This window comes from Talaromyces atroroseus (assembly GCF_001907595.1).
Source record: "Talaromyces atroroseus strain IBT 11181 chromosome Unknown scaffold_0, whole genome shotgun sequence".
In the NCBI taxonomy this organism is placed as follows: Eukaryota; Fungi; Ascomycota; class Eurotiomycetes; order Eurotiales; family Trichocomaceae; genus Talaromyces; species Talaromyces atroroseus.
In genome coordinates, this window is record NW_017971432.1 from 338958 (window position 1) to 362044 (window position 23087).

The 23087-nt window shown below is 47.4% G+C and overlaps 6 protein-coding genes across 6 annotated transcripts, besides 1 other annotated feature; 5 read left to right on the top strand and 1 right to left on the bottom strand.

Moving 5' to 3' along the window:
* Positions 1 to 1573: 1573 nt before the first annotated feature.
* Positions 1574 to 5977, top strand: UA08_00124 (hypothetical protein; the record flags this gene model as incomplete). The annotated part of the gene is made up of 3 exons (XM_020259896.1): positions 1574 to 2495; positions 2909 to 3264; positions 3377 to 5977. The coding sequence occupies 3 exons, from the start codon at positions 1574 to 1576 to the stop codon at positions 5975 to 5977; spliced, it is 3879 nt and encodes a 1292-aa protein (XP_020124115.1).
* A 302-nt stretch (positions 5978 to 6279) lies between these two features.
* UA08_00125 (hypothetical protein) lies at positions 6280 to 8546 on the bottom strand (the record flags this gene model as incomplete). The annotated part of the gene is made up of 5 exons (XM_020259897.1): positions 6280 to 6733; positions 6824 to 7084; positions 7149 to 7531; positions 7602 to 8032; positions 8351 to 8546. The coding sequence occupies 5 exons, from the start codon at positions 8544 to 8546 to the stop codon at positions 6280 to 6282; spliced, it is 1725 nt and encodes a 574-aa protein (XP_020124116.1).
* Positions 8547 to 10319: 1773 nt separating this feature from the next.
* UA08_00126 (Threonine dehydratase, mitochondrial) lies at positions 10320 to 12389 on the top strand (the record flags this gene model as incomplete). Its single annotated transcript, XM_020259898.1, has 4 exons — positions 10320 to 10490; positions 10560 to 10776; positions 10838 to 12137; positions 12362 to 12389. The coding sequence occupies 4 exons, from the start codon at positions 10320 to 10322 to the stop codon at positions 12387 to 12389; spliced, it is 1716 nt and encodes a 571-aa protein (XP_020124113.1).
* A 3155-nt stretch (positions 12390 to 15544) lies between these two features.
* Positions 15545 to 17370, top strand: UA08_00127 (hypothetical protein; the record flags this gene model as incomplete). Its single annotated transcript, XM_020259899.1, has 4 exons — positions 15545 to 15826; positions 15891 to 16748; positions 16817 to 17183; positions 17249 to 17370. The coding sequence occupies 4 exons, from the start codon at positions 15545 to 15547 to the stop codon at positions 17368 to 17370; spliced, it is 1629 nt and encodes a 542-aa protein (XP_020124114.1).
* Positions 17371 to 18746: 1376 nt separating this feature from the next.
* Positions 18747 to 18794: a repeat region (Identified by RepeatMasker using a combination of RepBase library and repeat library created with RepeatScout).
* Positions 18795 to 19050: 256 nt separating this feature from the next.
* Positions 19051 to 19492, top strand: UA08_00128 (hypothetical protein; the record flags this gene model as incomplete). Its single annotated transcript, XM_020259900.1, has 3 exons — positions 19051 to 19326; positions 19403 to 19437; positions 19489 to 19492. 3 exons carry the CDS (start codon positions 19051 to 19053, stop codon positions 19490 to 19492), a joined length of 315 nt encoding a protein of 104 aa, XP_020124119.1.
* A 657-nt stretch (positions 19493 to 20149) lies between these two features.
* UA08_00129 (Elongation factor G, mitochondrial) lies at positions 20150 to 22690 on the top strand (the record flags this gene model as incomplete). The annotated part of the gene is made up of 3 exons (XM_020259901.1): positions 20150 to 20343; positions 20429 to 20540; positions 20609 to 22690. The coding sequence occupies 3 exons, from the start codon at positions 20150 to 20152 to the stop codon at positions 22688 to 22690; spliced, it is 2388 nt and encodes a 795-aa protein (XP_020124120.1).
* Between the last annotated feature and the right edge of the window lie 397 nt (positions 22691 to 23087).

Genomic DNA, 23087 nt, shown 5'->3' on the forward strand with positions numbered 1-23087 from the left:
GCTCATCCTCATTTGCGAATGATCTGCTTGGCCTATATCACTATAGATCCCAACGTAACAGCGGAACATATGACTATGTAGTAGTATGCATGTATGTAGTATGTAGTAGTTAGTTACGAAAACCACAACTAAATATCTCAACTATACGACGTATACGTAGTGCCATGTGAAGCGAGCTACATTTCCCGGAATGGGGTCTGCACTCCGTACGGAGTCCCCGAGAAATGTTCAAAGCACCCAGGCTCCTAGCTATGCGCATGTGCACTGATATCAAATCAGAAGCTCCCGGCTTTTCTTTAGCTTGGACTTTTTAGAACCAAACCTAAGAGATTTCAGAAGATGACTAGTGAAGTTGGCCAATTAGCATAGGATTAATCAGCTGTATTTGAAATGTATTCAATAGACAATTGGACAGAGGCCTATAAGTATAGGGCGATCGTGTTTTTATCTTCTCCCACCCCTGCCCACCTATCCACCCCGGCTAGTATACTGCAGTAACCCGGCTGTTTTTACCTGTGTCCGGATTCCGAGTTTAATAATAATGATAATTATAATAATGCAACTATGGATAGCATATACCGTAGCTAGCCTGGCTGCCTAGTCTCTTTTTCATTATGCTTTTGAAATCATCGGATGCTTGCTCACTTCGGTCTCCAGGAAAGGAAGGAGGATGGAGAAAGGATGAATCATTTTCTTCTCTGGCTTGGAGCTTGCCCAGGCAAAATAGTAACTCAGCATCTCCGGAATGGCGATGGCATCTATGCTCTGAAACGGTGGTTAGCTAGCTGCCTTTGCCAAGTCAGGAGATCCGATCGATTCATGTTATAATTCAGCGGTATATGTAGGGATGATGATATCCAGTCGAACTTTTCCAAACAAAGGCAGTCCTCAGCAAGAGATATGCCATGATCAGCATGCATCCATGCAACACTAGAGATATCGACGACGGGAAGTGAGTCAGATCATAAGGAAACAGGCGATGTCAAGAGACTTGCAAGCGACTACGCGCTAGCCCCGAACAGGCAGGAGATAATCTGCTCTTGGCGCCAGGCCCGAATGACAAAAGGTTGCGCCACCGAAAGAGGAAGCTGTTTCGCTGCCTGGACCACCACTCACAGTCTTCAAACTCCACCACGCCCGAGTTTTGTCAGTCAGTTTTGACTTTGTTCCCTCATTCAATGACTCTTAGCATTCTGCTCGCTCACGAAATGTCTGCCCGGTCTCTGGGTTCTGGTCCAGTCCTCGGACAGGTACTAATTTCCTCACCTATCATGCAACCGTGATTGGGGAAGGCTGCCAAAAAAATTTCTCCTCGCGTTGCAGCACGTCATTCAAGCCCCAATCAGAATACTCATAAAATATTCTTATATCTGCCGACGTTGTGCACCTGTGATACTTAGCCTATTCGATCTAGGCCCAGGCAAAATATGATCGCCGGATTCTGGCAGCCAAAGACATAGCATATATATACATACATCTATATATTTCTGCCTTCGGTCCTGCTGCATACTCTCGGTCCTTTTCCTCATACAGAACAAAGGCAGAAAAAAGCAAGAAAGTAAAAGCAGACATCATGTCGACGTGTACGAAACACATCCACAACCACCAAAGACATCTTAAATGGTCCAACAAGCAGCCGCCTGCCTTGACCATTTCGTCCGGTGACGTTGTCACTTTTGATGCCATCGATAGCAGTAACGGACAGCTCTCTATTGACTCGGATACCTCCGCCCTCAACTCATTTAACCTGGAGCTCGCTGACCCGGCAGTTGGTCCTGTCTATGTCCGCGATGCCGAACCCGGGGATGCGCTGAAAATTGAAGTCTTAGCCCTAGAAACATCAAACTGGGGGTGGACAGCCCTATTCCCAGGCTTTGGTCTTCTAGCAGATGATTTCTCAGAGCCTCACTTGAAGATTTGGAAATTCAATCAGGGTGCAGGCTATGCTGAGTTGAGACCAGGTGTGCGTGTCCCCTTGCGGCCGTTTCTCGGGATTATGGGTCTTGCACCGGGTGCTGATGGGGAGTTTCCCACCATCCCACCTACTGTGGTTGGGGGTAATATTGACTGTCGGGATTTGGTCGTTGGCTCGACCCTTTATCTCCCCGTGCAAACCCCAGGTGCTCTGTTCAGTTGCGGTGATGGCCATGCAGCCGAGGGCCACGGCGAGGTTTGCGGAACAGCTATTGAGACGAACATGAAAGCAACCATTCGATTCACAGTTTGCAAAAACCACCCCTGGGTCCAGTCGCCGCATTTGCTTCTGTCTCCTCAACCGCCAGCATCGATTGTGTTTCCTGACAAGGGACAATACGTTACTATGGGCGTGGACTCGGATATATTGGAAGCTACTCGTAAAGCCACCCGTGCTATGATTGAGTGGCTAGTGGCTACCAAGGGGCTTACGCGCAACGAAGCCTACATACTGAGTAGCGTAGCGGGAGACCTGAAAATATCAGAGGTTGTCAATGTGCCCAACTTTGGTGTCACAATGAGTATACCGCTGAACGTTTTTTCATAACCCGGTGACTGCGTCTTATGTTTTTTTTTTCCGTTTCTATTTTCGGCTTTTCGGGCGGGTTGGCTATTTTATTATGGTTGGGTGTTGGCGGTTATTCCTTTTCATTGAAGCATTGTCTGGTTATCATTCTCTTTTTTATATCCCGGCCTGTAAAGAAGCCCAATTTGTATGACTCTTTTCTAGAAATTCATGGTACACATATTTGTAACTCTATACTGGTCATGTGACCACGCGTCGTAGCGTGTCATGGGGAAGCCTGCGTACCTTTCGGTCCAACGAACAAACAAACATCGCCATCTCTCCCGTTTCTGCCCTCTTTTCTTTCCTCAGTTTAATCGATGGACATCAACCCGATTCTAAAAGGGCTAAACACTGCACAGCGAACAGCGGTAACAAGTCCAGCCTCAATCCTGCAGGTCCTGGCTCCTCCCGGCTCCGGGAAGACCAAGACCCTGACCGCACGCGTCGCGTATTTGCTTTCATCATCATCAGTAACAACAACATCGGCATCAAAGAATGGATTTCGCCCGCAAGATGTCATTTGCTGCACATTCACGATCAAATCTAGCCGTGAAATGCGCGAGCGCTTATCGCAACTGATTGGCGATCAAGTCGTGTCGAAGCTGATTCTGGGCACGTTCCATTCGATATGTCGTCGGTATCTAGTTGCGTACGGACATTTGATTGGGTTGAAGAAAGGGTTTGGAATTGCAGATAGTAATGACAGCTTGGCAATTATAAAGGTGTGTTTCTCTCTCTCTGATCTTGCCTCCGTTTTTAAGCTGCAAGGTTCTGTCATAAAGTGCTTACGATGAAAACAAGAGAATTGTGAAGCGCTTGAATCTCAATATACAGCCCAACACCGCAAGGTCGAGAATATCAGGCCAAAAAGCGCAAGGAATAAGCTGGCAAGAGCTCGATGATGCCCGCCATCCCAAAAGCTTGGAGAAGCAGGAATTCGTGCAGGTCTATCGCGAATATGAGGCGGCATTAGCAAGTTCGAACTTACTGGACTACGATGATCTTCTTCTGCGCTGTGTGGATTTATTACGAAAGCATCCGCACTGCGTGTCGAATGTACAGGCTGTCCTTGTGGACGAGTTCCAGGACACGAACCTCATTCAGTACGAGCTGATGAACTTGTTTGCTGCGCGGAACAGGCGTATTACGATAGTTGGCGACCCCGACCAGAGCATTTATGGATTTCGGTCTGCCGAGATCAAGAACCTTGAGCGCATGCAGAACCTGTATAAGAATACTTCGGTAGTCTTGCTAGAAGATAACTATCGATCTTCAGGTTCGATTCTGGGTTCGGCCGAGCAAGTCATTGAGCAGGATACAGCTCGTCCTGTAAAGAAACTACTTCCGACACATGGAGTCGGCACGATGCCTGTTCTACGAAAACTACCTTCAGCCGCCGCAGAAGCACAATGGATGGTGGCGGAAATCAAAAGATGCATTACACTAACGGGGGAGCTGCTCAAGCCCTCGGATTTCGCCATTCTTCTCCGTTCGGCTTCTCTTTCTCGACAGATTGAGTCGGAATTAGGCAAGCAGGGAGTTCCTTACCGTATGGTTGGAGGCTCGCGGTTTTTTGACAGAGTTGAGATCCGCCTCCTCTTAGACTATCTCCGTGTCGTCAGCCACCCGGCTAATAATGATGCTCTGGTTCGAATTATCAATGTCCCCACGAGGAAGATTGGTGAAGAAACACTCAAAAACTTAACTACGGGCGCTGAGAGTGCCAAGTTACCGTTGTGGACTTACATCAAAGACGTGGCCCAGGGTCGTAGATCTAGCCAGAAGAGTTTTTCTAAAGCAGCCAGCATCGGCTTGTCAGTTCTTGTTGGACTTATCGAGTCTGCGAGAAAGAAACTTGGCGAATGTCTTGATGATTCTTCTCCAAGGGTTTTACTCGAGTTTATTATTGCGAAGCTTGGGTTCCGGGAATACCTTACTGCAACTTACCCCCTAGATGAAGAAAACAGGTGGGCTAATGTGGAAGAACTCCTAGCTCAAGCTTGTGATCCATCAGCATCCAACTCTCAGCAGGATGATTTTCTTCCCGATATTGAGGGCTTAGAGCAGAATCAGGGGCATATAGGGGAAGAAGCACTGTCCCGATTTCTTGCCAATGTAGCTTTGTCGACAGAAATCACGAGCGAGGAAGAAGATCAGCCGCAAGAGAAGATAACCATTTCAACCATCCATGCTGCAAAGGGATTGGAATGGCCTGTTGTATTTGTTGCCGCCGTTTACGAGGGCATCATACCGCATTCACGGGCTGAGGACAGCGACGAGGAGAGAAGGTTGCTGTATGTAGCTATGACAAGGGCACAGGCACTTCTCTACCTAAGCCTTCCTCGTCGAGATTCCAAGAACGGTGAAGAGACTAAGCCGAGCTCGTTTCTGCCTAGCCAGCTTGTTGAAACCAGATTTCGTGCCATTGGACCCAAATTTCATGATAAAACTATCTTCGGCATCGCTGATATCCTTGGCCGTGACCATCCAAACCAAGAGGCAATAGTGAGGGGATTACAGGCGGGATTACCTAGTGTTAACGACGATTTATGGACGCATGATGGCGAGTACAACAGCGAGACGGCCACTAGATGGGATGGATCGCAAACTGTGATGTCGCTCGATGGAAGAGGAACGACTCAGGAACATTGGACCAAGCGCCGTCGACTAAACGATAAAACTCAGACAGCAACTACCATGGCAAGTCCAGCCTCTGGTTTCGTTACATCAAGCTCTTCATATACCATGAGCAATGCATCGGGATTTTCAATATCAAATAGCACTATGTCAATGGGATTTTCAACAGCAAGGCAACATATGGAAACGGCGCCTGCTATTTCGAAGGAGCTGACACCAGTTGCACAAAACAAACCAGTCGCGTCGTCTAATCGAAAAGATGGTGCAGCTCCTCCGGGTCAGGAGACACTGTCCCGATATTTCGGTATCAACAGACAAAAGCCGCAAAACATGCAACCGCCATCTACTTCCAAAGCAGGCCCAGGAGATGCAAAGAGAGGTTCAAAAACGATTCACCGTGACCAGACTGTTGCCACGGATGCATCTAGCCGGACCAGTCATAATGTCAGCAATGGAGGTTATCGTATCCAGCCCCAGCGATACCAACCACCACGTCCGGTTCCGCTGGCAGTCGCAGACGCAAATAACTATACCTGGCTACCATCAGACAAGACAACGACGACAGTAGCAACAGGCAATACCAAAGGGGTGACTGAAACCAGTCATCGTCCTGCTGCCACCTTCCATAAAACGACAACAACAATGACGACGACAATGGCATCAAATACAACGACAATGAGCCAGTTGAGCTCGAATGGGAACGGTAATACCGGGCGCAAAACACTGGGTATTCGCCGAAGTCTGAATAATGGATGGGCGGAAAGGATGAATAGAGCGAACCAGCAGAATGGGAGGTGACAATGTTTTGTTAAATGATATAGAATAAAGGCAGGTTTGATATAGGAGTACTGTTCTGGTATTGATTTACTGATTCGATGGGTGCCTGCAACCATACCAAATGATGACAATCATATTTCACACTATGCTTTTCGTTAAAGGTCGTCACGCAAGAAATATATACATATCTCCATCAAATCCAATATGATCATTTTTGCCTGACCCGGCCCGTAGATAGACATGCAAAAAACATATCAAGAATGTACTATTTCATCGCATCATCAAAGAATTCCTCTTCCACTCATTCATCTTTAATAGAACAACTACCAGCCCAGCTCGGCCATCAAAACAGTCAAAATCTGCAACCGATCCCGCGCATCACCAACCTCGTCTTCCCAAAACCGCAACATATTCATCGCACTCAAAACCGCCTCCTTCCATCCCTGCGGCATCAAATCCTGTACCATCTGACTATGACAAGCAGCCAACAAGATAAGTGCGCTGCGCGTGCAAGTACGCAACATAAGCCACGCACCGTGGTGTCGGTGCTGAAAGCCCGGCTCGTTTTTGCGGATGCGTTCGGCGCACATTTCCAGTCCCTTGCGAGTGTATTCGTCGAGGATGGGCTCTCGGCGGCCGTAGTTGATGGTTTCGGTCATGAAGGGGAAATACATCCATTCGTAGCAGTCGAGAAGATGGCCGCGGAGAACGAATTTGAGCACGTCGTCTTGTTCTTCGGATGTCTGGAGGGAGAAGATTGGGGGGAGGGATGCCATCCTATTTGACAGAAGCAGAGCATTAATATTTGTTTATTTAATATATTTATCTATAAGAAAGAGATAAAAAAAAAGGATAAGAGTCTCTTACCAGTCAACAGCCTCTGCTTCAAATGCAGCAGTCATTTCCACCATCTCGTTGATTCGCGGGAACCGGCCATTGTCCTGATGACGGAAGAGGTTATACAGTATGCGATTGGCTAGTCGACGCAACGCAATTTCTGCGAGATAGTAATACCAGGCTCGCGCAGATTCATCTCCTAGGTAGTTTAATGGTGGACTGGGGAAGGAACTGGGATATGACAGATCTTGCAGCCCGAACCCTGGCAAAGACAATTCCATGCGTACCTCGCTTTTCAGAGTTAGCAAGTCGGTAAGATATTCTACTATAGGGACTCTAGCACGAAGAAACTCACAGCTCAGACTTGAAGCACGTCCAGTAGATACTTTCCTGCGAAGCTCGATCGCGCTGCATATCCTCGCTAAGTAACAATTCGCCAGCGAACGATCTTTCGGATCTCCTCAAGAAATCGAATCCCTGCGAGACAGCGGCTGCTTGAACGAAATGCCTCCATGCGTCCATGGGCTGCTGAATGGTCATCAGATAGACGCCCGAATAGAAGAAGCATTGCGCCTCGAGAACGCCGTTACCACGCATCAGCAACCCGATCCGCTTCTGTGATGCTTCGAAAAAGGCCCTGGCTAAAGCGAAGCTGGGAGAGTTCCGAGCCATGAGCGATGTGTGCGGGTGTATATCGTGAAAAGCTTCTGCGATAGATCCTAGCGCGCAAATAAGGAGCTGCAAATGATAGACGTGGGAGCTTAGCATGACACACAGAGAAACAAAACCCTGAGTGAAAAGCACCTACCACCAGACATGACTGGGCATCCCAGTTAATCCCATTGAGACAGGCATGGTGGACATATCCACGAACCAAGTCGACATCTAGGATGGGATTGGCAATGTGAACGCGGCCCAGAAAGCTATTGAGCAGCCTATTGCAAGACCCCAGCTCCATGCTGTTAATCAAAGGAATAGCCTCTCCAACTGGCGAGGTCATCGGAGACGGAGGCATTTCATAATTCTTCAGGACCGATCTGATGTCCAATTGAGCATCAAAACGACCCTGAAAGACATCCCAAGAAAGCACAGTCTCAATAGTGACAGTGCTGAGGTCAGCTCCAAACTGTAGATCGGGAGTTGGAGGAGATCCGTAGCCTAGACTGGACCGTTGTTGCTCAACTGACGGCGCGGTTGAAGGTAGGCTCACTTCTAGCGGTTTCTCGCGAATTAGCTTTTCTATGTGCTCAAGTCGATCTAGGATTGCTAGGCTCGCAGGGTCGAAGCTTTTCACAATCCCATCGTCAGCACGAGCGTTCCACTCGGGATATTTTCAGCACATGTTTAAAGAAGAGGTTGAAATGAGGGTAAGAAAAGGAAGGGGAAAAAAAAACAAAAAAAAAGGATAACAGAAAGGGTCTCCCTACGACGACAGATCAGTCGGAGTCGTGATACATTTGGCACCCACTTTCTCGCAAAACGAACACGATGGCTTCTTATTGTCGCATTTCGTTCTGCGAGCTCTGCAGACCTGACAAGCTCTGTTCGCCCGCTTACGGGGATATGCCGCCGTGCCTCGCGGTGCGGGGCGTCTTCGAGTCATCGCAGCCTCTAGCTTGCTGTGGCTGATTTCTGCAGCGCTATCGGAGCTGGACACAACAGTTGCGGTGGTAGGAGGTAGCAGGATGACATCCTGCGTTGGAAAGTCGGTTTCGACGCTGTCAAGCAGCTGCTGCAACGGGTCATTATTCATGACGGGCGTCCGCGCGACCGCCCTGGAGCGCAAACGCAGCACGATTGCAGCAGTGCAACCTTGCAAAAGAGGAGAATCGTACTACGAGAAGAGAGAAGTGCCCGGTTCATTCGGTTCAGTTCAGTTCAGTTCACTTGGCTGCGGAATGTCGGGGGGTGGGGGCATTCTTAGACGATCGCCATCTGGCCTGACTGCCCGAGTTTGTTTGGTTGTGCGGAGGGGCAAAATCTGGGGAAGGACGCTTTATCTAGAAAAACTAACAAAGCTAAAATAAACGTCCCGTGAACCTTCTTCGGCGCTTCATTTGTTTGCTGCTCATTGACGACCGAGGTTATGATGTTTATGCGGCACATCTTCATCTTGATTTTATGCAGGCCTGTCTGCAGAACGAACATATGACGGGGTTCGAGAAATCCCCCTACGAAGCGCTGATACGTGGATTTGGAAATTACAGGCAGAAAGGCTGCCAGGGGTCTTCATCTCCGTCTTGACCGACTTGCATTTGGCAGTAAAGCGGGGATTGGCTGGGCACCCCGGACTGGTCAGCAGTCGACTTTGCAATTATTATGTCGGCAAATACAACCCTGGCTACCCGGGTGCTCAATGGCATTCGAATGCTCCAAGGAAAACGAGATTGCGGGGGCGAAGCCCCTAAATCCTGGTCTGCATAGCCGGCCGGCATTGTTTCGAGTTTACTTTCGTCTTCTGGCAATGTTGAATATGTATCGGCCAACTTCCCTCTGGTCAAACCAGCAAGGTTTATACGATCAGAAACTAAGCGCTGTCAACAATCGGCTAGTCCAGAGATAGGACGAAGTCTTGTCGTCTCGGCACATCTTTGGCCCCTTGGAGTGTGTTGCAATGCATCATTACTAACCCTGGCGCTTCTGTGACCGTCAAATGCAACCCCTGCTGATCCAGACACGAACTACGTGTCTGTAGACATTCATCTACTGCCACTTCATCACCGAAAAAAACAGCGCTACCAATGTGTGATAATCAGGTGATACCGTGATAGTTCGAAGCTATGTGCACGGAGCGCTGCAGACTGAAGATTAGCTTCTCAGCGCTAGTAGCTAGTGACTGCATCGTCAGGCTATTATAGATCGCGCCGGATAAATTCACCTTAGACTTTAACCTTATATTGACACTGTCGAGGCGGACGGGTGCCGCAGGACAGGTTCCGAGAATGTAGTTCCGTGACGATTCCTCTATTAGGTATCATCAGATAGACGCTTGACCAGCTGGCACCACTGCGTATTTTCATGGAAATGTTCTCCTTTAAATTTGACTGTTTCATACCCCTCCTCTGGGCATCATGCACGAGGGTGGAAATGCGAGCCTCGCAACCGCCGTTACCCTGTCAAGTCTGCGGCTTTTTCCGTGCTGTAACGGCGCAATTTCACGCAGGACTTTTCCGGAGAATCCGTATCGTGGCTGTGACATGGCTGTGAGTGGACTGCGTTGTCTGACGGAGAGGAAGACGAAGAGGAAGTCGGCAGTTACCAAGAGGCCCTCAACCATGGCTACGCGCTAGTTCCGATGCAGCACATAGTTAGGGCTACGGGTTAGGGTTGCTGACATAATAAGTGTCTCCCCCCGGAGTCGGAGCGGAGCGCGGCAGCAAAACCGGCGACCGAGCAAAAATCCTTGTCTGCTATCTCTACACCGCCCTTGTTGCTCGTCTTCTCGATTCTGGCGCAATTGGCTTTGTTGCAGCATTGATGACATTGATGACTGTAGTCTTGCTGAACTAATCAATCCAGACGCATCATGGCCAACGGTCTGGTGACGCCCCCGCGGCGGCCACATGTGAACGGCTTATCTATGACTGAGTATTCCGCCATCCCGACCCCAACACAGGAAAGGGCTGAAGGAGGCCTTAGGGCCGCCTGCAATTCCGATGTCCCAGAGGATTATATCTTGCCGACGGGCTATCCTGATGTACGTGCACAACCACGGCCATGATTGTGTGCTCGTAGACCAGATGATGTTGACCTACCTTGACAATAGTATCTGCGATTGATCCTCACCTCGCGCGTATACGATGTCATTGAGGAGACGCCTTTACAGCATGCCACAAACATAAGCAATCGGCTGGAGTGCAAGGTTCTGCTCAAACGGGAGGACTTGTTGCCCGTTTTCAGCTTCAAATTGCGAGGTGCCTACAACAAGATGGCGCATCTAGGCCCCGAGCAGCGATGGAAGGGGGTTATTGCATGCTCGGCAGGTATTTTCTATCTCAAGAGTCTATAACTTAGCAATCATGTTCGCTGATTCAATCTCACTAGGCAACCACGCGCAAGGCGTGGCCTATTCCGCTCGTAAATTGAAAATCCCTGCCACCATCGTGATGCCATCCGGCACCCCGGCAATCAAGCACCTCAACGTTTCCCGACTCGGTGGCAGTGTTGTTTTGCAAGGAAATGATTTCGATGCCGCGAAAGAGGAAGCTCATCGCCTCGAGAAGCTGCACAAGCTGACTAACATCCCCCCCTTTGATGACCCTTATGTTATTGCGGGTCAAGGCACCGTTGGCATGGAAATCATACGCCAGGCTAAGCTGCACAACCTCGAAGCAGTGTTCTGCTGTATTGGCGGTGGTGGCCTCATCGCCGGTGTCGGTGCCTACATCAAGCGCATTGCACCACACGTTAAGATCATTGGTGTTGAAACGTTCGATGCAAACGCAATGGTGCAGTCATTGCAGAAAGGAGAGCGAGTGATGTTGAAAGAAGTCGGCCTCTTCGCGGATGGAGCAGCAGTCAAACTTGTTGGCGAGGAGACATTCCGCATATGTCGCGATGTTGTTGATGAGATTATTCAGGTCACGACCGATGAAATCTGCGCCTCTATCAAGGACGTTTTTGAAGATACCCGCTCCATTCTCGAGCCGGCTGGAGCTCTCGCCTTGGCTGGTCTGAAAAAATATGTGGCAGCCAACCCCGATCCCAACCCACAGAGGGAGCTCGTGGCCGTGACTTCAGGCGCTAATATGGATTTCGACCGTCTTCGATTTGTTGCTGAGAGGGCTGCACTAGGGGAGAAGAAGGAGGTGTTAATGAGCGTCACAATCCCTGAACGACCGGGGGCCTATGCTAAACTCATAGACATTGTTGCACCTCACCCGATAACCGCTTTCAACTACCGATTTACCCGCGAAGACTATGCTAATGTCCTCATGGGAATATCCATGTCTGCATCTTCCAGGGTCGAAGAGCTCCAAAAGATCTTTTCCGAGCTGGAAAAGGCCGGCATGAAAGCTGAAGATCTCAGTGAAGATGAGCTTGCCAAGTCACATATCCGCTTCCTCGTTGGAGGACCGAGTGGCGTCCGAGACGAACGCCTTTTCATGTTCCAATTCCCAGAGAGACCCGGTGCATTGCAGAAATTCCTCAGCCATCTTCGTCCCACAGATAATGTCACGTTATTCCACTACCGTAACCATGGCGGAGATGTTGGCAGGGTTTTGGCAGGCATTCAATGCGCAACTTCGGAGAATGATGAACTCACCCGCTTTCTGAACGAGCTTGGGTATCCGTATGAAGAGTGCACCAACTCGCCGACATACAAGATGTTTCTCCGACGGGAGTAAGTGAATGGGTTGAATGGAAATCGCCATGTTTCCACTTTTTTTTCTTTTGTAGAATCACTCGGGCTGTAACTATATGTTGGGAGGCAATATTCATGAACAGCATAAGGGATCGGGGACGAGGATGATTTCTTGTCTCCGCTGGCGTTGGTCTTTGAGTTTCATTTACTCAATTAATCGTACAAGCGAGAATAATTAATAGATATCAAACTATCATTGATAGATCCTCTACAATAGATCTAGATAACTAGACTGTAATAAAGTGAAGCATTAGTCCTTGTTAGTATCCTTGAGCTTCGCTATATGAACGGCAAATTTTCATAATTCCCCCCTTTTTTTGACCTCGACTACCTTGCCACCCTCCATGAGCACGACTACGTCGGCATCGCTCGCTACATCTAAGCGATGGCTCACAGTGATAATAGTATACTGCGCAAACTTCTCCTTCATTATCCTCCATATGTCTAGCTCCATCCCCTGATCTATGCTGCTTGTCGGTTCGTCAAGGAGTATGATATCACCATTAACTCTTCTATTTTATACTATAAGAAGAGTCTATATAAGAGAAAACAACTGCTTCTATCCGCCTGATAGACCTAGGTCGGCAAGCTTGATGTTGAGTCCATCTTATTTACTCATAGTGTCCCAGAGGCCAACACGCCTTAGTGCGCATTTCATGGCCTTCTTATCTTCATTGTTGGTGTACCCTGATTCTGGCTCCTTATCTAATGATGAGAAATAAGTAAGGTTGTAGTGTACTGAGCTGGGCAGCTCGACATAGTCTTGGGGAATTGTCACAAGATGAGAGCAGAGAATCTGATGTAGAATTTGTGACAAGTCTAATCTGTCAATAGTGATGCGTCTGGAGTCTAGATTAAGTAGATGCAACAGAGTGAGAAGAAGATGATTTATTACTACTAATTTGACTGATGATTAAAATGTGTTGTCCTGGCTGTATGTGTAAGTCAATATTGTGAATTATTGACTGAGACTAGGCATTAGCAATGCTATTACCTATTATTAGCTGACTTTTTCACGGGTAAGTATAAGAAGGACATAATATGGCTTATTTGTATTTTGCCGTGACGCCTGTTATCTGAATATAACCTCTTGTTGGTTAGTTAGTTGGTGGCATCTTGTTTTCCATTGCTGAACCCTCGGCTTGAGTTTCAGCGAGAAAGCCCTTGAGCTGTGTAATGGTGCTAAGGGAAGTCTCTAGTCTAGTTTGTGAGTTGATGAGCATTGAAAGGCTTTGGTTGAGTTCTATTATATTTAATAGAGTAAGATCAATGGACCCTTGACTTGCTATATTGGAGAATCTCAGCGCGAACCTGATCAGAACAACTGCTATAGCCGCGACAAAGATGTCTAGGACGACATTCAGCCAGCGTTGGATGCAGTACCTATGTCATACAGTTGGTCATATGCAGCTTCTGCAGATTTCTGGGGGCCCTTGCTTACAACATGTAGTAAGCCTTTTGTGAGCACTGAAGCTTTTGCAGTTGTTCATTTATAAAAGTTGCTTCCCAGCCAAATACATGCACTGTGATGATATCTGAAGTGGTTTCTGTAAATAGTTGATATAAAGGAGATTTAGCTTCTAGATTAAGACGTCGTATTTGATGGGAAGTGCGAAGGTAGAACCTCTAGATAATGTAGATGGCCAACATGCCGAATGAAATGATGGCTGCGACGTAGCTTACACCAGATGCTATGAGTGCTGTTCCTGCAAATATACATCTAATAAGTAGTCAGCTTTGAGACTAGGTAGTGTATTCACGGTGGACGAGGTTGCTGGCTTACCAAAAGTTGTCGTGAACGCAGCTGTTGGAAGCACCTGGTCTATGAGGGTCATATCTTGACTGAATCTGTCAAGCCAAATACCTAGGTAAGTGATCCCATGTGCCAAGTGGTGGACGCGTTTAATTTCATACCTGTTTAGAATTGTGCTGGTGTCTGTTGTGGAGAAGAATCATAGAGGTGCCCTAAACACTGCATTTAGCAAACCCTTAATCATGTGTAAGGGACATAGCTGCATGTTGTACCTGACTATAGCTCTGAGCAGGAGCTAGTGTAAATACTGAGTGGACTTTAGGATACTGACAATCATTAAGTAGCTGTAGAAGTTAGTTACTAAGGATATATACTGTTTTAGAGCATTATAGATTTAACTAATTATATATAGATGCCTGAAAGGAGAACGCATAGTAATTTAAAACTTAGGTAGCCTTCAAAATATGTCGCCGTATGATGTGTGGTACCATTTTCTGTCTAGATGCGAAGCTATATCTCTGTATGTTTTGGGATGTGAGTAAATTACCATAGAATATGAGTATGGGTGTTGGCACGCACGAGGTACTTTCTCTGAGAAGATGTAGCCTGCAGTAAATACTAGCTAAATGATGAATAATAGGGTACCAATAGAATGAAGGTAGAACTTGTATAAGCTTAGGTCTCTGGTCTTCCTTATTAATTTATGTGTAAGGCGGGCTGGCTTGACCCTTTGCTCTATGGATTATCTGTAGTAGGCTTCTCCTCAGGTCTTTCTAATTGGGGTAATTGACTATTCTCTATTATGGGTCCAAGGCCTTCACTTAATTGTAGCTAATTATAGGTCAATTGATTATATATAGTACTACTTTGACTCAATGTGATGATTCTATTAATAGAAGGCAAATATTCTACTAAATGTAGTTAGACAATTCTATTAAAAATAGACTAAATTAAAAGTTTAGTATGTTGGTATTAAAGGGAAGAGGAAGTTTTATATAGATGAGTTGCTAGTAGAATAATTGAGTGCATTTTTTTTAATAGTTTCTTATTGTTTAGTAAGTGACTAAAAATCTTGAGAGATCCATTTCCGATTAATGGGGGTCTGTTGATCGATGATCATGGAGCTTACCAGATTAGGTATAGTTTATCTTGCGTATTCTCTCAGTTCATGACAAGCGCACCAAGAAGAACTAATCCTTCACAATAATAGTCGCACTCAAATGACTTATAGGTGCATCGGATATTCTACAACGCATCAGCGAACAGGATAAACTAGTACTCGGAGCTGTAGCCTGTAGATGTCAGAGTGGGCCGGAAGGTTGACCGGAAGATTGCCCGGAGATCTTAACCCACCGGCCCCGCCGAGATGAAATTGGGCCCATCAATGCATATTCGTGAATTGTCCAATGAAGACGGCTTGAACTACTCAACAATTGTTGATGCACGCCAAATACGGGGGCCGGAGGGTCGTGGTAATTACGTATAGTTTCTTTTGATTGCCTTGATGACTATTTGCTGTGATTATAAATAGCAGGAAATAGCCAGACCTGAAGATATTTTAGCTTCCAAAATCACCCATACAAAGAAAGTCTCACTGCTTCTTGTTTCGATAATCCGACTCGTGCAAATCAAGATGGCATCTAAGACGAAAAACTACAAGATCTTGGCAGCGGCGAAGAGAGCTCAGCAGCAGGACAAGATCCCCGAGACTTGGCGGATTCCTGCGGAGAGTTTCCAAGATGCTACCAACGTGATGGATATACCACTTACCTGCGGCATATTAGACCAAACAGAAGTCAAAATCACTTCTGACTACGACGCAACTGCGCTTCTTGAACAGCTCAAGGCTAGAGTGTGGTCGACTGAGCAAGTGATTGTAGCCTTTTGCAAACGGGCTGCCATTGCCCACCAGCTAGTCAGTTCCTTGAAGAACTTATCTTACTAAAGAAATCTGCTAACCTGGACTCTGGTGCCATCAGACGAATTGTCTAACGGAGATATTCTTCGAGGATGCGATTGAACGAGCGAAGAAACTTGACCTGGAATACGAGCAAAAGTTTCGTGGGGATGCTCTCCCGCCACTTTTTGGGCTCCCAATTTCACTCAAGGATAGCTTTCAGGTTGCTGGATACGATAATTCAACCGGATTGGGTTGTTATGTGGATCAGCCAGCAAAGGAACATAGCGCGCTGGCTGCTATGCTAATTGACTTGGGTGCGGTTCTGTACTGCAAGACCAATCTGCCTCAGGCAATCATGACTGGAGATAGTGACAACAATATCTTTGGAAGAACTCTGAACCCTCGCAACAAAATGCTCACTGTGGGTGGAAGCACAGGAGGCGAAGGCGCACTCATTGCGCTTCGAGGCAGCATCCTCGGGGTTGGGACGGATATTGCTGGCAGCATTCGTATCCCATCACTCTGCAACGGGATCTATGGATTTAGGGCTAGCGTAGGTTTGGTTCCTCATGGTGGTGTGCGAGACGTCACCACCCCAGGGACAGATATTGTCCGTTCAACAGCCGGGCCTATGGCGACCTCACTCCGGGATTGCTCTCTCTTTCTAAAGACGATACTGCAAGCAGACACCTGGAAGTATGACAGCACTTCTGTCTCAGTTCCATGGCTGGACCTTGAACCCGCACGCAAGCTCCGTGTTGGCGTTGCTCAAAATGATGGCGTCTATACCCCATCGCCACCAATTAGACGTGCCTTGCAGCAGGCGGTTAGTCTACTTCGTGACAACGACGACATTCAAATCATCCCAATTGACCTCCCCGACGTCAAAATACTTTATCAAGACCACGTAAGCTATGTGACGCTACCAGGAAGTGATGTGAGCCCCCCCTCAAATCATTGGCATGCTAGCTGTAGATAGACTGACTAAAAGTGAAAAAAAAAAAGTACTACTACGAACAGTTCGCGCGGACAGGGGAGCCAGTTGTCCCCTCGCTGGAAACCGTCGGCATTCTGTCGGTGCCAGGAACGACTCTGCAGGGTTTCTTTGATTTGAATGTCCGCAGAGCCGGTGCCGCAAAACAGTACCTCAAATTGTTCCGTGACAACGAGATAGATGTGATTGTAATGCCTCCAGCACCACATACGGCAGTTCCCCTGGACTGCTGGGCGACTGCGGCATATACTGGTCTGTGGAATTATCTTGATTATCCGGCGATTTCTGTTCCTGTGGGCTATGTGCGAGACTTTGACTCTGCTGACGATTTGAGCAACGCCCAATTTGGCCCGGAGGATGAGCAGGTCTACCGTCTATGTACGCACCGCCCCTTTCTTCGTTATTTCTTTTTTGGCAGCTCAAGCTCACGAATGTTTCAACAGATACCAGCCCGGAACAATACAAGGATGCACCGGTTTCTATTCAGGCGGTGGGATATAGACAAAGAGACGAGGCCTTGTTGAAGGCAGCAGCCGTACTGGACTCGATCATAAATAGGGTTTAGAGAAGCAGTAGCTACAATTCTCCGAGTTTTATAAGCTATCAGAGCAAGCTGTATTAACATAATCTAGCGCGGGACATGGTTTATGTAACGAATTAAACCAACGACTCGTGAGACGCATATCCCGCTCGCGCCAAATTCTTGACAAGAATGTCTTGGTTGCCTTTTGTAAGAGCGGAGCGTATTGATCAACGAAATCATCCACGCGCTGGAGCGTCTTAGAGCGTAGATCCTTATCTCGAACCTCAATGGCTGCGATGCTGAATGGTAACGTAACAAATCGAACCGATCGCTTCGTGACTCGTTGCGCCATTTCAAGTTCCATAAGGATTTCCTTGGACCATGTTTCGGCCCGAGAATCCTCCTGGCCGAATGGATATCGTAATCGGTGGCCTATCAGAAGCACTCCCAGGCGGTATACCTTGGCTTGCGCAAGAAGGTGTACAATATCTGCCGAATCGAACTGCTCAACAAGTTGATCCAAGTTAGATGGCTGCCAGGGTTCAACAATAGTTCGGATGTCATCTACCTGCTTTTGAAGATGAGCTAGAATGCTTGCGTCAGTTGTATTAAGAAGTGAATTGCTAATCACACAAAGATCATGATAATAAGGCAAGAGAGGCAAGGAGAGACCAAGGTGGCGATCAACAGTACTAGAGGCTGGTATCTGAATTCTTAGTGTTGGCCTTCGTCGGTAGACCAGACAGTCCATGGTCTCTAGGAGGACTAGTAAATTCTGCCACGAATCCTCGTGCGCCCTGGATATTGTTGTTCTCACAAATGATCTTGTTGTACCGAGACAGTAACGGCAAATGTCTGGAACTCCTACACCAATGGCCGAATAGATCGAAAAAGCCAGTATACCCCCTAGAGTATGGCATAAAACTGTGTCTTCTGTACGCAGGACAGACAGCGAGCGTAATGCGCGCATAGCTTTTGATATGTAGACGATACTGATATTGGCATTTGTGTCCGTTACAGTGCCAGAATGAAGCTGCTTTAGGGTGGTAGCACACGCAAGATAAGCATCCTTGAGCAGTGGCAGTGCAGCTGGCAGCTGCGTAACAAGCGAATATTGCTGTTCATCTTGAAAGCTCGGACACACGACGTAGTGATCCAAGTTTCCAGCCTGGCCCAGGAGAAACTGCAGCAGCTCCTTTTCTTCCGGCTGCTGATCATGAAGGATGCCCAAACAGGTGTCAATGACAGGATGGTAATGCTGCAGCTTTCTGCGCGTGTCCGACGTCAGTCTGGAGACGGGTTCCTTCTCACGATGGACCCTTCTACCGACAGGTCGTACCGGCCGCACCGTTGAACAAGCTAGACCCAGCCTCTCGCACCGTGCACAGTGGGAGGAGGTCGATATGCGCTCGCATCGTTCTTTGAGCTCGTAGCATCTGTCGCATGCCGTTCTAAGTTTCGGGTTTCTCCTAATTACAGACGCCTCCATGCTTCTTGGAGAGTTTGGTGTGGAACAATGGGGAACAAACCCTTAATGGATTGCCAAAGTCCAGCGAAGTCACGTGACGGAATCTGACTGGGGAGCGGCCCGTCCTCGTTCAACCTCCGCCATGTTGCAAAGGATCAACCAACAAGAACTGCATAAAAGCGCCTGTTTTTGTTCCATATTCAGCAGGTTCCAGTGACCAAGGGACTCGAGCTCCCGCCACGAACACAAGCATGATGTCACCACTACGCTCCGTTCTCTCGACGGCCTCGCGATCTCTGCTTTCTGCCCGCCAAGTCATCCTCACCCCTCGCCGCTATGAAGCTACCCACAATGTGTCACGGTCATTCTCGCAATTGAGAGCAGTTTCAGCTCTCACTCAGAGTCGATGGAGTCTATTTCGTTCAAGCGTCGGTCATAATACTTCAACCGCGACCACCACATATATACACTCGCAGAAAAGCGGAATGAAAACCAGGTCGTCTGTGAAGAGACTCTGTGACGGTTGCAAGGTAAGTTTCAGTTTAAACTTTCCACTCTTTTTTGCGCTTTTTTTATAATGCATATGGAATTCTGACTTTGTGGCAGCCTGTGCGACGGAAGAACCGTGTCTACATCATCTGGTACGTTTGATTTGAATCTCCTCTACAGCATAACACTATTGTTCATTGTAGCTAACTATCATCGTTCTTTCTGCGACAGTTCGAAAAATCCGAAACACAAGCAACGCCAAGGCAAATAAATGGTCAATTGGGCGAGGCTTTTGATCAATCCACGAAATGAAAGCATACGGGGCATTCTGAGTTGTATACCGCTATCGGTGGGATAGTGATAATTGGTTCATTCTTGATGGACGCCTACAAGGGTTTTCGAACGCCATACTCATCACAATACGAAACTTTGGATATACGTTGCATTTTGTTACTCAGTGATTGTCGGAGTTAAAAGGGATGGGATCCAAATTTTCAGCATTTCGTTTGTGCAAACACCATTCATGTATTATATTTAGAGCCGGAAAAGATCTTCCAGAAATCCAGATACCTCTCATTTATTTCAACAAAAGTAGGACTTTGAGATATTGCGTCTTATCCCTCTTCGATTCTTTTTTTTTTTTTTGACTTCCATTTTCGTCGGCTTGAATGCGCACTATATTACTGGCTAACCCCTGGCCCTGTTCGGGCTCCACATCACGTGCAGGGTCTCCCCGAACTTTTTTCTTTCCAACGCGCGCATGTTTGATGCAAAACGTGGCCCGTCACAAGCAATTGAAGTAGATTGATCCTCTTGCCGAGATAGGGAGCAATGAGGGCATACTCTATGGTGCGACCATCTCAAATGCGGGCCTTCTCTGGCCTTGCGAGATCAGCGCCTGTCCGATTACTTCCGTCGCAGAGCCGAAATGTGTTGAAATGTGCCTCTTTGCCGGTCTCTAGGCTCACTTCATTGCCCACAAAAAATGGCCAGATACTATCGTCGCCAGTTAGGCAATGGCATCAGATAAGGAATGCCTCGGGAGCAGCATCGGCAGTGTATGTTCCATTTCACGTTTGTTTCTGTTGTTTTTCCATCGCCGGTTCTTTTCGACGTTTTACTGAACATTCGTGATCAACTTAGGATCGAACAAGCTGCTGCCAACCCCGACGGTCTCAGTCAAGAGGAGATCATCCAAAACATCGACGCTCAGGAATGGAAGCGTCTGTCGAAAGTCCGAAACATTGGTATCGCCGTACGTTGACCCAAGTTTACTGCCATCTTAATTCTCTGTTGGGGCCATTATTGATACAGTTTAAACAGGCGCATATCGATAGCGGAAAAACAACTGCAACCGAACGAGTTCTTTTCTACACTGGCCGTATCAAATCTATTCATGAAGTTCGTGGTCGGGACAGTGTTGGTGCGAAAATGGACTCTATGGATCTGGAACGTGAGAAGGGTATCACTATTCAATCTGCAGCCACATTCTGTGACTGGGTGAAGAAGGAGGATGGCAAAGAGGAGAAATATCATTTTAACTTGATTGACACGCCGGGACATATTGATTTTACCATTGAGGTTGAGAGGGCTCTTCGTGTTCTCGATGGTGCTGTCATGATCCTCTGTGCCGTCTCCGGTGTCCAATCGCAGACCATCACTGTCGACCGTCAAATGAAGCGTTACAACGTCCCCCGAATTTCCTTCGTCAATAAGATGGACCGAATGGGCGCCAACCCCTTCAAGGCTATCGATCAGATTAACAACAAACTCAAAATACCTGCCGCTGCGGTGCAAGTTCCCATTGGGTCCGAGGATGAGTTTCAGGGTGTGGTCGATTTGATTCGCATGAAAGCCATTTACAATGAGGGTCCCCGAGGAGAGACTATTACCGAAACCGATGAAATCCCCGAGAAAGTCAAGGCTGTAGCTGAAGAAAGAAGGAGGATGCTCATTGAGACCCTTGCCGATGTCGATGACGAGATTGCAGAGATCTTCTTGGATGAAAGGGAGCCCACACAGGAGCAAATCAAGGCTGCTATCCGTCGCGCTACTATCTCCTTGAAATTTACTCCGGTGTTCATGGGCTCTGCATTGGCTGACAAGTCGATCCAGCCTATGTTGGATGGAGTTTGCGATTACCTCCCCAACCCATCCGAAGTAACTAATCTTGCCTTGGATCAGAAACGCAAGGAAGCCCAGGTCAAACTACTGCCGTATGGTTCACAGCCATTTGTCGGTCTGGCTTTCAAGCTTGAAGAAAGCAACTTCGGTCAGCTTACCTATATTCGTGTTTACCAAGGTACCCTTCGCAAAGGTGCCAATGTCTTCAATGCCCGGAATGATAAGAAAGTCAAGGTCCCACGTATTGTTCGTATGCACTCCAACGAAATGGAGGAAGTGCAAGAGATCGGCGCTGGTGAAATCTGTGCTGTGTTCGGTGTCGACTGCGCATCAGGTGATACCTTTACGGACGGACAGCTTGCTTACACCATGTCGTCTATGTTTGTTCCAGAACCCGTTATCTCTCTTTCGATCAAGCCAAAGAACAACAAAGACTCGGCCAACTTTTCAAAGGCTATGGCTCGATTCCAGCGCGAAGATCCGACGTTCCGTGTTTCATATGATAGCGAAAGTGAGCAGACTATCATCTCTGGAATGGGCGAATTGCATCTTGATATCTACGTCGAGCGTATGCGCCGTGAATACAAGGTTGACTGCGAGACCGGACCACCCCAGGTTGCTTACCGAGAGACCATTGGCAATCGCGTTGAGTTCGACCACTTGTTGAAGAAGCAGAGCGGAGGTCCTGGTGACTATGCTCGTGTCGTTGGATGGATGGAACCATCTGCATCTCTGGAAGAAAACAAGTTCGAAGAACAGATTGTCGGAGGAGCCATTTCCGAGAAATTTTTGTTCGCTTGTGAAAAGGGTTTCAATCTCGCTTGTGAGAAGGGCCCATTGATTGGACACAAAGTTCTTGGAACACAGATGGTCATCAACGATGGTGCCACTCACATGACTGATTCCTCTGAAATGTCTTTCAAGAATGCCACCCAACAAGCATTCCGTAAGGCGTTTATGGAAAGTAACCCTTCTGTTCTGGAGCCTTTGATGAAGACTGTCGTTACAGCCCCCATCGAGTTCCAGGGTGATGTTATCGGCCTTTTGAATAAGCGAAACGCCACCATTAACGACAGTGAAATCGGCGTCGACGAGTTCACCGTTTACGCCGACTGCAGCTTGAACGGCATGTTTGGCTTCAGTAGCCATCTGCGTGCAGCCACTCAGGGTAAAGGCGAGTTCACCATGGAATTCAGTCATTACGAGAAGGCCCCCGGTCAATTGCAAAAGGAACTTATTCAGAAGTACCTCAAGGCCCAAGCAGACCGACACAAGAAATAAAGTCCATCACGACTTTTGACCTTCTATGGCATAATCCACCCAAATTGACGGCCGTTTGAGCAAATCAGCATCCATATTCTTCACCCCATTTGTCTTATACTATACCTTTTAGAATTATTTTGTATACATTTACGACCGCTGGTGCTCGAGCTGTGTCTGTCATATTCGTTTCTCAAATCATGTATTGCTTGGATACCTTGTTGAACTGTTTTCTTTTTTGCATCACCATTTGTATTATTCCTATATAATCTCTTCTCCTCATTGAGTACGCATTAAAGAACAGTGGAATTTGATTCTTTGTTATATGTTGAGCTTGGATAGTTCGCATATATGCCTTTTGCAGGCAACCAGGAGGTACAATCACGGATGGAATCAAAAACAAAAATTGGATGGAGTT